The following is a 12,079-nucleotide window of genomic DNA, read 5'->3' on the forward strand; positions in this document are numbered from 1 at the left end:
CTCCCTGTGGAGCAAGAAGGCGGCCCGAGGCCAGGAGCAGGGGGGCGGCAAGGCCGGGGCCAGGCAGGCCGGGGGGGAGCCGGGCCACCCGCCCGGCAAAGGCAGGAAGGGGAAGAGAGGCGCCCCCGCGCAGCAGGGGGGGTCCCTGGCACCGGCCGCTGAGCCCGGGCTGGGCAGCGGCCATGCGGCCGGGGCGGCTCCGGCCAGGCTCAGCCACACGGACAGCAGCTCCGACCTGTCCGACTGCCCCTCCGAGCCGCTCTCCGATGAGCAGCGACCGGCCCAGGCCGCCAGCAGCGACGCCGAGTCCGGCACCGGCTCCAGCGACCGGGAGCAGCTGCCTGCCCCGGACCGAGCGGGCACCCCGCTGCCCGGGGCCGGCCACCCGCTGGGCGCCCAGCCTTCCCCGGAGAGCCCCGCCGGCCAAGGGGCGGCGCAGCCGGCTCCGCCCTGCAGCCCGCGGGCCGCCTCGCCCGCCCCCGCGGCGGGCAAAGGCGGCGCGCCCGAGGGAGAAGAGGCGAGCTGGGGGCGAGCCGCGGAGAAGGCGCCCGGCAGAGGGGACATGCGGCTGGGCAGCCAAGCGTCCGCCCCCTGCCAGCCGCCGGCGGCGGAGGAGGAGCTGCTGCGGGAGATCGAGGAGCTGCGCTCGGAAAATGACTATCTCAAGGTAAACAGCGCCTGTGCCTGGGGGAGGGGCCAGCGGGTGGGCGCATCCCCCCAGCCCAGGGAGGCGGTGGGCACCTTCCCCCTCCAGGGACCTGGGGCTGAGCAGGTGTGGGTGGCTGGCTGGGGCTGGGGCTGGGGCTGGAGGGGTGAGGGTATGTGCGTGCATCGGGGGTAGATGGCAATTGCTGGGTGCTTTCCCGCTCCAGGTAAGTGGGGTGGGGGTTGTGCTCGTGGTGTAGAGGGGTCATACTGGGGGATGTGTGGATGTCCCTTGCTGGGCACTTCCCCGTCAACCATTGGACAGTGCAGTAAAACTGGCACTTAGGGGCTATCCATAGTGGCTCTAACGGCTGCGATCCTTGGTCTCCAGTGCAAAGCATTGTAGTGGGCTGGGTGAAACTTTTTGGAAGTAGTGGGGTGTTGAAGGCTATGTTTTGATTCTCAAAAAATGTAGTCTTCCATCAAAGGTCTGCTGTATTGGGATTTCTGCTGAAAGGAATCCAGCACATTTCTCCAAGCCAGTGTGCTGCAATAGAAACAATAAGGGTTGGATTCTTTAATTAAAATGCAGTAATTGTGTTAGTCTGAATTGAGAAGCTATTTTTCTGAAACCGAACTAAAGTGAGCATCTCTTGGGAGTAAATCACCCACCAAAATCAATGTTCCAATTTTACATGTTATATTCACCAAAGCCGTGTAAAATAAATATGGACACACAGTATAAGTACATGAGCATGTGACCTTTTGACAGCAGTGTGAAGATGTAGTGCCATGGCAAAGCTAAAAAGGGCAGATAAGGAACTAATGTAGGAGGAGTGGTAGATACGCTGGAGGGGAGGGATAGGATACAGAGGGACCTAGACAAATTGGAGGATTGGGCCAAAAGAAATCTGATGAGGTTCAACAAGGACAAGTGCAGAGTCCTGCACTTAGGACGGAAGAATCCAATGCACCGCTACAGACTAGGGACTGAATGGCTCGGCAGCAGTTCTGCAGAAAAGGACGTAGGGGTTACAGTGGACGAGAAGTTGGATATGAGTCAATAGTGTGCCCTTGTTGCCAAGAAGGCCAATGGCATTTTGGGATGTATAAGTAGGGGCATTGCCAGCAGATCGAGGGACGTGATTGTTCCCCTCTATTCAACATTGGTGAGGCCTCATCTGGAGTAGTGTGTCCAGTTTTGGGCCCCACACTTCAAGAAGGATGTGGAAAAATTGGAAAGAGTCCAGCAGAGGGCAACAAAAATGATTAGGGGACTGGAACACATGACTTATGAGGAGAGGCTGAGGGAACTGGGGATGTTTACTCTTCAGAAGAGAAGAATGAGGGGGGATTTGATAGCTGCTTTCAACTACCTGAAAGGGGGTTCCAAAGAGGATGGATCTAGACTGTTCTCAGTGGTAGCAGATGACAGAACAAGGAGTAATGGTCTCAAGTTGCAGTGGGGGAGATTTGGGTTGGATATTAGGAAAAACTTTTTCACTAGGAGGGTAGTGAAAATAAACACTGGAATGTGTTACCTAGGGAGGTGGTGGAATCTCCTTCCCTAGAAGTTTTTAAGGTCAGGCTTGACAAAGCCCTGACTGGGATGATTTAGTCGGGAATCAGTCCTGCTTTGAGCAGGGGGTTGGACTAGATGACCTCCTGAGGTCCCTTCCAATCCTGATATTCTATGTTTCTCTATAAAAGCCTGTTTTGTGGAATCTCTGGATGCATATAAATCTAGTGCAGTGTGCACTGTAAGGCTGGTATGCTTAGCTGGTGTGTGATATTTCAACAATCCCTAAACTTTCTTTCTATCCAAAGCATTATGCTTTCTCTGTTGAATACACAGGAAATATCTTCCACTGTTTAGCTTTTCTTAAACTTTTTTCTCTTTCATTTGAAATGGAAACAATGACTTAGTGTTATACTGTCCATTGTTATATTACTTTATTACAGCAAACCCAAGTCATTAATTGTGAAGTACTAACAGGTTCTGGCTGAGATCAAGATCAACAACTAAAGGAATATTTACACTATTATCCTAGTGTAAAAATATACTTTTCTGTGTTAATTCTGCCCCCTCTCATTTATGTATTAATTCTACCCCCTCTATTTGGGAATGCTACCAGTTGAACTGATCCCCTAGAACCTTTAACTGGACATGTACATATGTATGATCTTTTGGTATGGCAAAGAGACTACATTCATAAAGATCTATAAATAAAATAAACTGAGCTAATTGTACAGTATGTGTGGTTACCCACTGCTTCTGGTGGATACGATCTTTGTTCTCTGGTTTTGCAAAAGCCTCATCCTGTAGGCTTTACTCAAACAAAACTCCCATTGAAGCCAGTAGGCGTTTTATCTGAGTAAGGACTGCACCAGAACAGGGCCCAAGGAACAGGTGAATTGGGTAACCCTGAAGGCGAGAAGGATGATACATTGGCAGAAAGAGGGACAAGGATTATGAAACTCTAGTGATTTGACTAAGGACAAACCTACACTTAAAACACTGCATTAGTGCAACTGCACTGATGCACTTACGCTGCTGTAGTGCTTTAATGAAGACACTCTATGCCGACAGGAGAGCTCTCTCCCATTGTCATAGTTAATCCACCTCCCTGAATGGCGGTAGCTATATCAATGGGAGAAGTCCTCCCGCCAACATAGCACTGTCTACATGTGGTTAGGTTGATATAATGACATTGCTCAGAGGTATGGATTTTTCGCACTACTGAGTGACATGGCTATACTGATATAGGTCTGTAGTGTAGACCAGACCTAAGATATCGGAAACAATGTTCATCATAGCAAAGAATTAACAACAGGGTGCCTCAAGGTTCTGTAGGTCCAGTGTTGCTCATGATTTGGAAAGGGGAGAGAGCATTGACGTAGGAAAACTTGCAATTGATACAAATTTGTTTAGAAAAGGAGTACTTGTGGCACCTTAGAGACTAACAAATTTATTTGAGCATAAACTTTCACGAGCTACGTGAGCTGTAGCTCATGAAAGCTCAAATAAATTTTTTTTTTTTTTATTTTTGGTCAGATTTTTGGTCTCCTTGTCTCATAACACAAGAATGGAGGGCAGGGACATTCAATTAAATTGAAAGGTGGAACATTCAGAACCAATACAAGGAAATATTTTTTCATGTAACAAGTAATTAACTCTGGAATTCATTGTCATGGGATGTCTTTGAAACCAAAATCCAATTATATGAAAAAAGGGAATTGGCCAATTATATGGATAACAAGGATATCCAAAGTTAATACTAAGAAATTCTGGAAAATATATTAAACTTCATGCTTCAGAGTTTAAAACAATCTGTAACTATTAAGGATTAGGAGGAGATTTAATGTGGGAGGGCAGATTATCACACAACTGCTTATTGTGAAGTTTTTTGCACCTTCCTCTGAAGCATCTGGTGCTGGCCATTGTCAGAGATGGGAGACTGGATGAGACAGACCATCGATCTGGTCCAGTGAGGCAATTCCTGTGTTAAAGAAATCAGTTCAACATCATTTCAAACTTCCTCTGGGTTATAGTTCTAGTCTTCTGTGCTTCATTTTGAGTTATCACCTGCAGCAGTTGGGGTCCAACAGCTGCGTACTCTGCTTGACTTGAATGTTGACTTTTTAGCGTGTATTCATAAAAACATTTTCCCATTCTAAAAATCAGAACCACAGCATTGTACATGTGGTCAGCTAGGTTTTGGTTTTTTTTACCATTACATACATATAATTTGCTTAAAATTCTACTTTCCCTTGTGATACGGAGGCTAGCTTTTTTTTCTGCTTTAATGGAAGGTGGTTTAAAGAATAATGGGTAAACTGTCAGCCATAGATGAACAAATGATGAGATAAATCCCAAAAGATACCATTAATTTGTTGAACATGTTCATTTGCTGAATTCTCTTGTGTGTAGTCCAGAAGGCAAGGCCAGCCATCACTATCCACTCACCCGTTTCCCTCCTACCAGCTGGGACATGGCAGTTGGTGCAGATAATTTGAAGGAACGTTTTGGGTGCTAATCTGATATGCGGTATATATTCTTACAAAAAAGCTTCGGATCATGGTATTGTTTCAGTCAGTTTTATTATAATGCTAAATATTTATGGAAATTAAAAATAATTGAATCAACAAACAGAATTATTTACTTCTATTTATATTTTTAAAATGCCTTCTCTTTTTCCCCTCCAGTATGCTGTGCACAAGTGTTTGCTGAGTAAGGTGCTGGTCCTGCAAAGAGGAAAGCACGTGCTTAACTGGACACACAGTGGGCCAGATCTTCAGTTTAGCTATGCCAGTTTACACCAGCTGAGGATCTGGCCCCAGGAGTACCCTACTACAGCATGTAAAGCTAAGCCTGTGTGTAAATCTTTGCAGGACAAAGATCTAGCTGCATAATCTCACTGCTGTAACGCCCATCTTTTACCTCTTCCCCATCCTTTGAACTATGTCTAAAAGTTCTTCAGGTCATCTTTGTTCTATTCTTAGAGCTTGTCTACACGGCGGGGTTATGTGCTCAAGAAGTGCGTGATTTCTAAAACACACTAACGTGTTGTGCAATAATTGGTGCATGTAGAGCCTGCTGTTACACACGAAAAGTTCCCTAAGTATACATTAACTTACTGCTGTTTCAAACAGCACTGCATTAAAGCACACTAGGGAACCTTTAGTGCGCACCAGTGAGGTCTACATGGACTAATTAATGCGCAACATGTTAGTGCACATTAGAAACTACCCCCCCTCACCCTTCAGGAGAGTACCTTACTTCACCATGTAGGCAAGCCCTAAATTATCTGTCAGAATTCTGAGTATTATAAACCAGTAAATAATAATAATTAGAAAAATTATCTAGAATACCAGTTTTTAAAATTACCAATGTAAAAACACACAAAACCAGGAACCTTATATTTCATTATTTCTTCAATGTATTAGCCTTCACATAAGCATCTCAAGAAGTGTAAACTGTAAGATTAAAAAAGGCGGATTTTTGTCTTGTATTTTAAATAAAGTTAGATCTCAAGCAAATCAATTCCTTTGAAATCAGACTAGTTTATTTTACCAACAGGCCAGAGGACCTGGTTTAAAATCCATAGTATACCAGGACATCACCATCTGGTTCTTATATTGTGATGGAATTTCATAATTGACTCATTTTCATGTGTTTTAGCAAACCTCTTTGCCTAGGTAGTTTTATTTAATCTATACAGAAAGAATGGAACCTTCCAATAGCGTACAAAAGGTAACATGTTATTTTCTGAGGCAAAGTTGTCACATCCGCTGTGAAATGTCACGACTGCTGAGACAGTGAAACCACAAAGCATTCAGACAGAAGGAGAATAAAAGCTAAGAGAACAAATTTTAATAAATGAATAAGCCCTAGAAGAAGCTGAGCTTCAAATGTACCTAAATGTTTTTAAATCAACCTTGTTTAGAATATTAAAGTGATACATATGTAAGTTATTACTACTTTTCAGGTTTACTTTGCAGACTGCAGTCCATGGAAGAGGATAAATGATATACTAGTCCTGGGGGAGAGAGAGAGAGAGAGAAAACTCACTAAGGGCTTGATCTGGTGCTCTTTGAAATCAGTGATGCAAGATTGGACCTTAAAGGGTTTTCTCTTGCTCCCTTTCGCATCAGTAAGAGTTTTACCACTGGCTTAGTGGCACCAGTATCAAGGCCCAAATTTTAGTAATTCAAAATTTCCGTGCTTACTCTTGACATCAGATTAATTCAAATCAAATGAATTAAGGAAATGCTTATTTTAAGTAAAGAAATTTATTGGAAATAGTGATAACTTTAAATAATAGATTTTGCTATTCAGAAATAAAGGTGGACCTTTTAATATTTATCTTGATAAAAGATGCTGCTTTACAAATCCTCCCATCTTAAGTACTTTGCATGCTTCACGAACAGTGTATGCAAAAAGGTCCTGAGCAAAACTTGAGCACTTACTACAATCATTAAAGTGCAACTAGTGCTTTCTCACATATACAGTATTGGGTAATTTCACTGTGTATCCAGTAGCATAACTTGAAAATGTCATGAATGTTGCTACACTGTAGGCTAGCAGAAACTGTTCTCACAAACAGCATATCCCCTAAAATAGCACTTAAATTCGTAGATGAATGTCTTGCTTTGTCTTTCTTACTGTTTCTTAGCAGTGAAGCAGTGACTCATGCTGTCTTTCGTTGGAAAAGGGGATATTCCTGGGTGGGAATATTAATTTTTGTTAAAAATTACAATACGTATGACATAGTTATGCTATGCTTCACAACTTTCAGCTTCTTTTACATTGTAATCCTTCTCAATTCAATGCTTCTGGATCATGTGTTTGAAAATGACATACAAAGGTGTTTGGATCAATATACTGCACATGGACTATATTGTAGTTTCATTCAATGACCTACAGTAACTTGGTGTGTGTCGTAGGATTTCTATATGGCAAGAATGATCAGAACTGATGTGACTATTTTTTCATTTAGCAAGGGTTACAAAGGTTAGTAAAGAAAAAGTTATTGTGGTCTTTCTTTGACATGCCCCTTTCCACACCTAATATGCATTAGTCATGTGGAAGAATAGAGGTAATAACCCTAGGCATCAAAATAATGTAAATCATTTCAGACACAGGGTCAGTCAGCTGTTAGAATGAAATGTCAGTTTGGTAAACAATGGCAGTAGGTCCATGTGCCTTGTTAGCCACAGCTGTGGCTCTGCTGAAAACATTTAATTGTCCAGGGGGCAGAAGAGTGGATTATTTGTATAATGTGATAGACAATAGTTTCTGTCTGTAGGTTTTAGTAGATTATAGTAACATTGCACTAGCCAGATGACTACTCCAACTGTTCAAATGGTAGCAGCTAAGGAAATGTACTGAAACAGGAATAGCTCTGATTATTTGAATAAAATACATAAACTGCATAAACATAAACAAATGTTTAATTCTGCTTTCTGTTTTCCACTGTGGAAAAGCAAAACTTCCCTAAAATCACAGGTATTAATCATGTTAGAATTGTCAGAATTCTAAAATTGTTTTGTGCAACCAACATACAGGATGATAATGTAATACTGCTTGCTCTCAACTGATATCAACATTTGAGGATCAATTTAGGAATTTTAAACTGGCTTGACAATTTGACAGCTGAATAATAATTTGAGGCATGCAGGGAACTTGCAGGTCATTGGCACATTTTGAAAAAGGCAAAAGTACTATTGTTTGATTAAATCAAAAACAATCTACTTGCGGCATATTCATCTCTAGTTTCAGAGTAGCAGCCGTGTTAGTCTGTATTCGCAAAAAGAAAAGGAGTACTAGTGGCATCTTAGAGACTAACCAATTTATTTGAGCATAAGCTTTCGTGAGCTATTGCTCACTTCATCGGATACATTCAGTGGACAGTACAGTGAGGAGTTTTATATACACACAGAACATGAAAAAATGGGTGTTATCATACACACTGTAAGGAGAGTGATCACTTAATATGAGCTATTACCAGCAAGAGAGCGGGGGGTGGGGGGAGAAAAACTTTTGTAGTGATAATCAAGGTGGGTCATTTCCAGCAGTTAACAGGAACGTCTGAGGAATAGTGGGGGGTGGGAATAAACATAGGGAAATAGTTTTACTTTGTATAATGATACATACTCTCCCAGTCTCTATTCAAGCCTAAGTTAATTGTATCCAGTTTGCAAATTAATTCCAATTCAGCAGTCTCTTGTTAGAGTCTGTTTTTGAAGTCTTTTTGTTGTAATATTGCGATCTCTAGGTCTGTAATCGAGTGACCAGAGAGATTGAAGTGTTCTCCGACTGGTTTATGAATGTTATAATTCTTGACATCTGATTTGTGTCCATTTATTCTTTTACATAGAGACTGTTCAGTTTGACCAATGTACATGGCAGAGGGGCATTGCTGGCACATGATGGCATATATCACATTGGTAGATGTGCAGGTGAACGAGCCTCTGATAGTGTGGCTGATGTGATTAGGCCTATGATGGTGTCCCCTGAATAGATATGTGGACACAGTTGGCAACGGGCTTTGTTGCAAGGATAGGTTCCTGGGTTAGTGGTTCTGTTGTGGGGTATGTGGTTGCTGGTGAGTATTTGCTTCAGGTTGGAGGCTGTCTGTAAGCAAGGACTGACCTGTCTCCCAAGATTTGTAAGAGTGATGGGTCGTCCTTCAGGATAGATTGTAGATCCTTGATGATGCGTTGGAGAGGTTTTAGTTGGGGGCTGAAGGTAATGGCTAGTGGCGTTCTGTTATTATCTTTGTTGGGCCTGTCTTGTAGTAGGTGACTTCTGGGTACTCTTCTGGCTCTGTCAATTTGTTTCTTCACTTCAGCAGGTGGGTATTGTAGTTGTAAGAATGCTTGATAGAGATCTTGTAGGTGTTTGTCTCTGTCTGAGCAAATGTGGTTGTATCGTAGAGGTTCGCTGTAGACAATGGATCGTGTGGTGTGGCCTGGCCTGGGTGAAAGCTGGAGGCATGTAGGTAGGAATAGCGGTCAGTAGGTTTCCGGTATTGGGTGGTGTTTATGTGGCCATCACTTATTAGCACCGTAGTGTCCAGGAAGTGGATCCCTTGTGTGGACTGGTCCAGGCTGAGGTTGATGGTGGGATGGAAATTGTTGAAATCATGGTGGAATTCCTCAGTGGCTTCTTTTCCACTGGTCCAGATGATGAAGATGTCATCAATATAGCGCAAGTAGAGTAGGGGCATTAGGGGACGAGAGCTGAGGAAGCGTTGTTCTAAGTCAGCCATAAAAATGTTGGCATACTGTGGGGCCATGCGGGTACCCATAGCAGTGCCGCTGATTTGAAGGTATACATTGTCCCCAAATGTGAAATAGTTATGGGTGAGGACAAAGTCACAACGTTCAGCCACCAGGTTTGCTGTGACATTATCGGGGATACTGTTCCTGACTGCTTGTAGTCCATCTTTGTGTGGAATGTTGGTGTAGAAGCTTCTACATCCATAGTGGCCAGGATGGTGTTTTCAGGAAGATCACTGATGGATTGTAGTTTCCTCAGGAAGTCAGTGGTGTCTTGAACTTAGCTGGGAGTGCTGGTAGCGTAGGGCCTGAGGAGGGAGTCTACATAGCCAGACAATCCTGCTGTCAGGGTGCCAATGCCTGAGATGATGGGGCATCCAGGATTTCCAGGTTTATGGATCTTGGGTAGCAGATAGAATACCCCAGGTCAGGGTTCCAGGGGTGTGTCTGTGCGGATTTGTTCTTGTGCTTTTTCAGGGAGAAAAAATATCTTTTATTGGAGCAACTTCTGTTGGTGGAAGGTACAAGCTTTTGAGCTACACAGGTCTGCGGAAGGAAGCAGAATTTCTGAGCTAAAAAATGCAAGTTGGGACAGATTTGTAAGCAGAAGGGGTAAGCCATATTGGAGGCAGTCACCTGAAATAAATTGGGAATTGGGGGTTAGATTGTTATGCATAAAGGGTTTGAAGTGTGCAGTTAAGGGTAGCAGGCAATGTGATGTGTTACAAATTGTTGTAATGAGCCATAATACCAATGCCCCTGATAAGTCCGTGGTTTTTAGGTGTCAAGCCGAGTTATGAATTTAAGTTCCCAGGCCTGCCTTTTGAAGGTGTACAGATTTCCTTTGAGGACAAGTATTGAAAGATCAGATGCTGTATAGTGTGATCGCTTTGTGAAAAGGTATCTGCCCAGGTGATATGGTGTTTTTGTCTTTTATCATTTTCCTGTGTGAGTTCATTCAAGAGTGTAGTGATTACTTGTGTAGCTCAAAAGCTTTACCTTCCACCAACAGAAGTTGCTCCAGTAAAAGTCCTTTGACTTGCACCCATCTCAATGGCCAACCACAACCCCAAAGTCTAGCCCCTCACCTCAGGGGCAAGTTGCAGTCTGTCTAAGCCACACTCCTCTGTGGCCAGGTGCAGTGTAAGGGGGAAGGGGGGGACACAGGCCCACCCGCTACTCTGGGTCCCAGCCCAGGGACCCTCTAGTGGCAGCCTCTCTCTGCCCTCCTTCGCTCCCATCTTGTCCGTCTATCTTCCCTGGGCCTTAACTCAACTACCTTGTCTCAACCTACATAATGACATTATGAGATACTTAAAGTATGAAAATGGGCATGACATAAAATTGAAACTCATGAATCTTTTAAAAAATTTGGCATTTATCAGGGACTATCTAGAACTTGTGCAGTTAATGCTGTCTTTTTTCACTGATTTAATATATAACCTCCTAATTCCAGAACAAATATTGTCATACATTATAAGAGTAAATTGTGTTCCATTTTGTTGGATATTTAAAAAGTTGCTTGTATGTTTTTCAATGTGCAAAATTAGTAGAGCTGATGATTAATCGCAGTTAACTCACGTGATTAACTCAAAAAGATAATCACGATTAAAAAAATAATCATGATTAATCGCAGTTTTAACTGCGCTGTTAAACAATAGAATACCAATTGAAATTTATTAAATATTTTTGGACATTTTTCTACATCTTCAAATATACTGATTTCAGTTACTACACAGAATACAAAGCGTACAGTGCTCACTTTATATTATTGTATTAGATAACAAATATTTGCACTGTAAAATGATAAACAAAAGAAATAGTATTTTTCAATTCACCTCATACAAGTACTGTAGTGCAATTTCTTTATCGTGAAAGTGCAAGTTATAAATGTAGATTTTTATTTGTTGTATAACTGCACTCAAAACCAAAACAATGTAAAACTTTAGAGCCTACAAGTCTACTCAGTTCTACTTCTTGTTCAGCCAATCACTAAGACAAACTAGTTTGTTTACATTTATGGGAGATAAGGCTGCCCGCTTCTTATTTATAATGTCACCTGAAAGTGAGAAAAGGCGTTCGCATGGTCCTTTTGTAGCCGGCATTGCAAGGTACTTATATGTCAGATATGCTAAACAAGTGGTCTCTAAACTTTTTAAGCACAAGATCACTTTTTGAATTTAAGTGCAACCCAGGATCTACCCTGCCCCAAGGGCCTACCCCCTTCCTCGAGGTCCCAACCCGCTCACTCCATCTTCTCTCCCTCCGTCGCTCACTCTCCCACACCCTCACTCAGTTTTCCCGGGCTGGGGAAGGGGGTTGGAATCCGGGAGGGGGTGTGGGCTCTGGACTGGGGCTGAGGGGTTCAGAGTTTGAAAGCCTGAGCCTGGGGCAGGGGGTTGGGGTGCAGGAGGGGGTGTGGGGTGCAACCTCTGGGAGGGAGTTTGGGTGTTGGAGGGGGCTTAGTGCTGGGGCAGGGGATTGGAGTGCAGACTTCTGCCAGAGGGAGTTATCCTGGGTGGCGGCACAGTGGGGCTAAGGCAGGCTTCCTGCCTGTCCTGGCCTCACACCGCTTCCGAAAGCTACTGGCATGTCCCTGCGGCCCCTGGGTTAGGCACGTGGCTCCACGTGCTGCCCCTCCCTGCAGGCA

The 12,079-nt window shown here is 43.4% G+C and overlaps 1 protein-coding gene across 7 annotated transcripts in view; it reads left to right on the forward strand.

Moving 5' to 3' along the window:
- Positions 1 to 452: 452 nt before the first annotated feature.
- The window catches only part of MTCL1 (microtubule crosslinking factor 1), a 188,127-nt gene continuing 176,500 nt past the window's right edge, over positions 453 to 12,079 (forward strand). For 6 of the 7 annotated variants that reach the window (XR_007355269.2, XM_048840282.2, XM_048840283.2 and 3 more), the window contains exon 1: positions 453 to 667. Coding sequence is in view for 6 of the 7 variants with exons in the window: in XM_048840282.2 (XP_048696239.2) it covers positions 563 to 667 (105 nt within the window). In the remaining variant the exon portion in view is untranslated. The remainder of the gene's footprint in view (positions 668 to 12,079) is intronic. The other variant, XM_048840285.2, reaches the window with a different exon arrangement.

This window comes from Caretta caretta, chromosome 2 (assembly GCF_965140235.1).
Source record: "Caretta caretta isolate rCarCar2 chromosome 2, rCarCar1.hap1, whole genome shotgun sequence".
Lineage (NCBI taxonomy): Eukaryota > Metazoa > Chordata > Testudines > Cheloniidae > Caretta > Caretta caretta.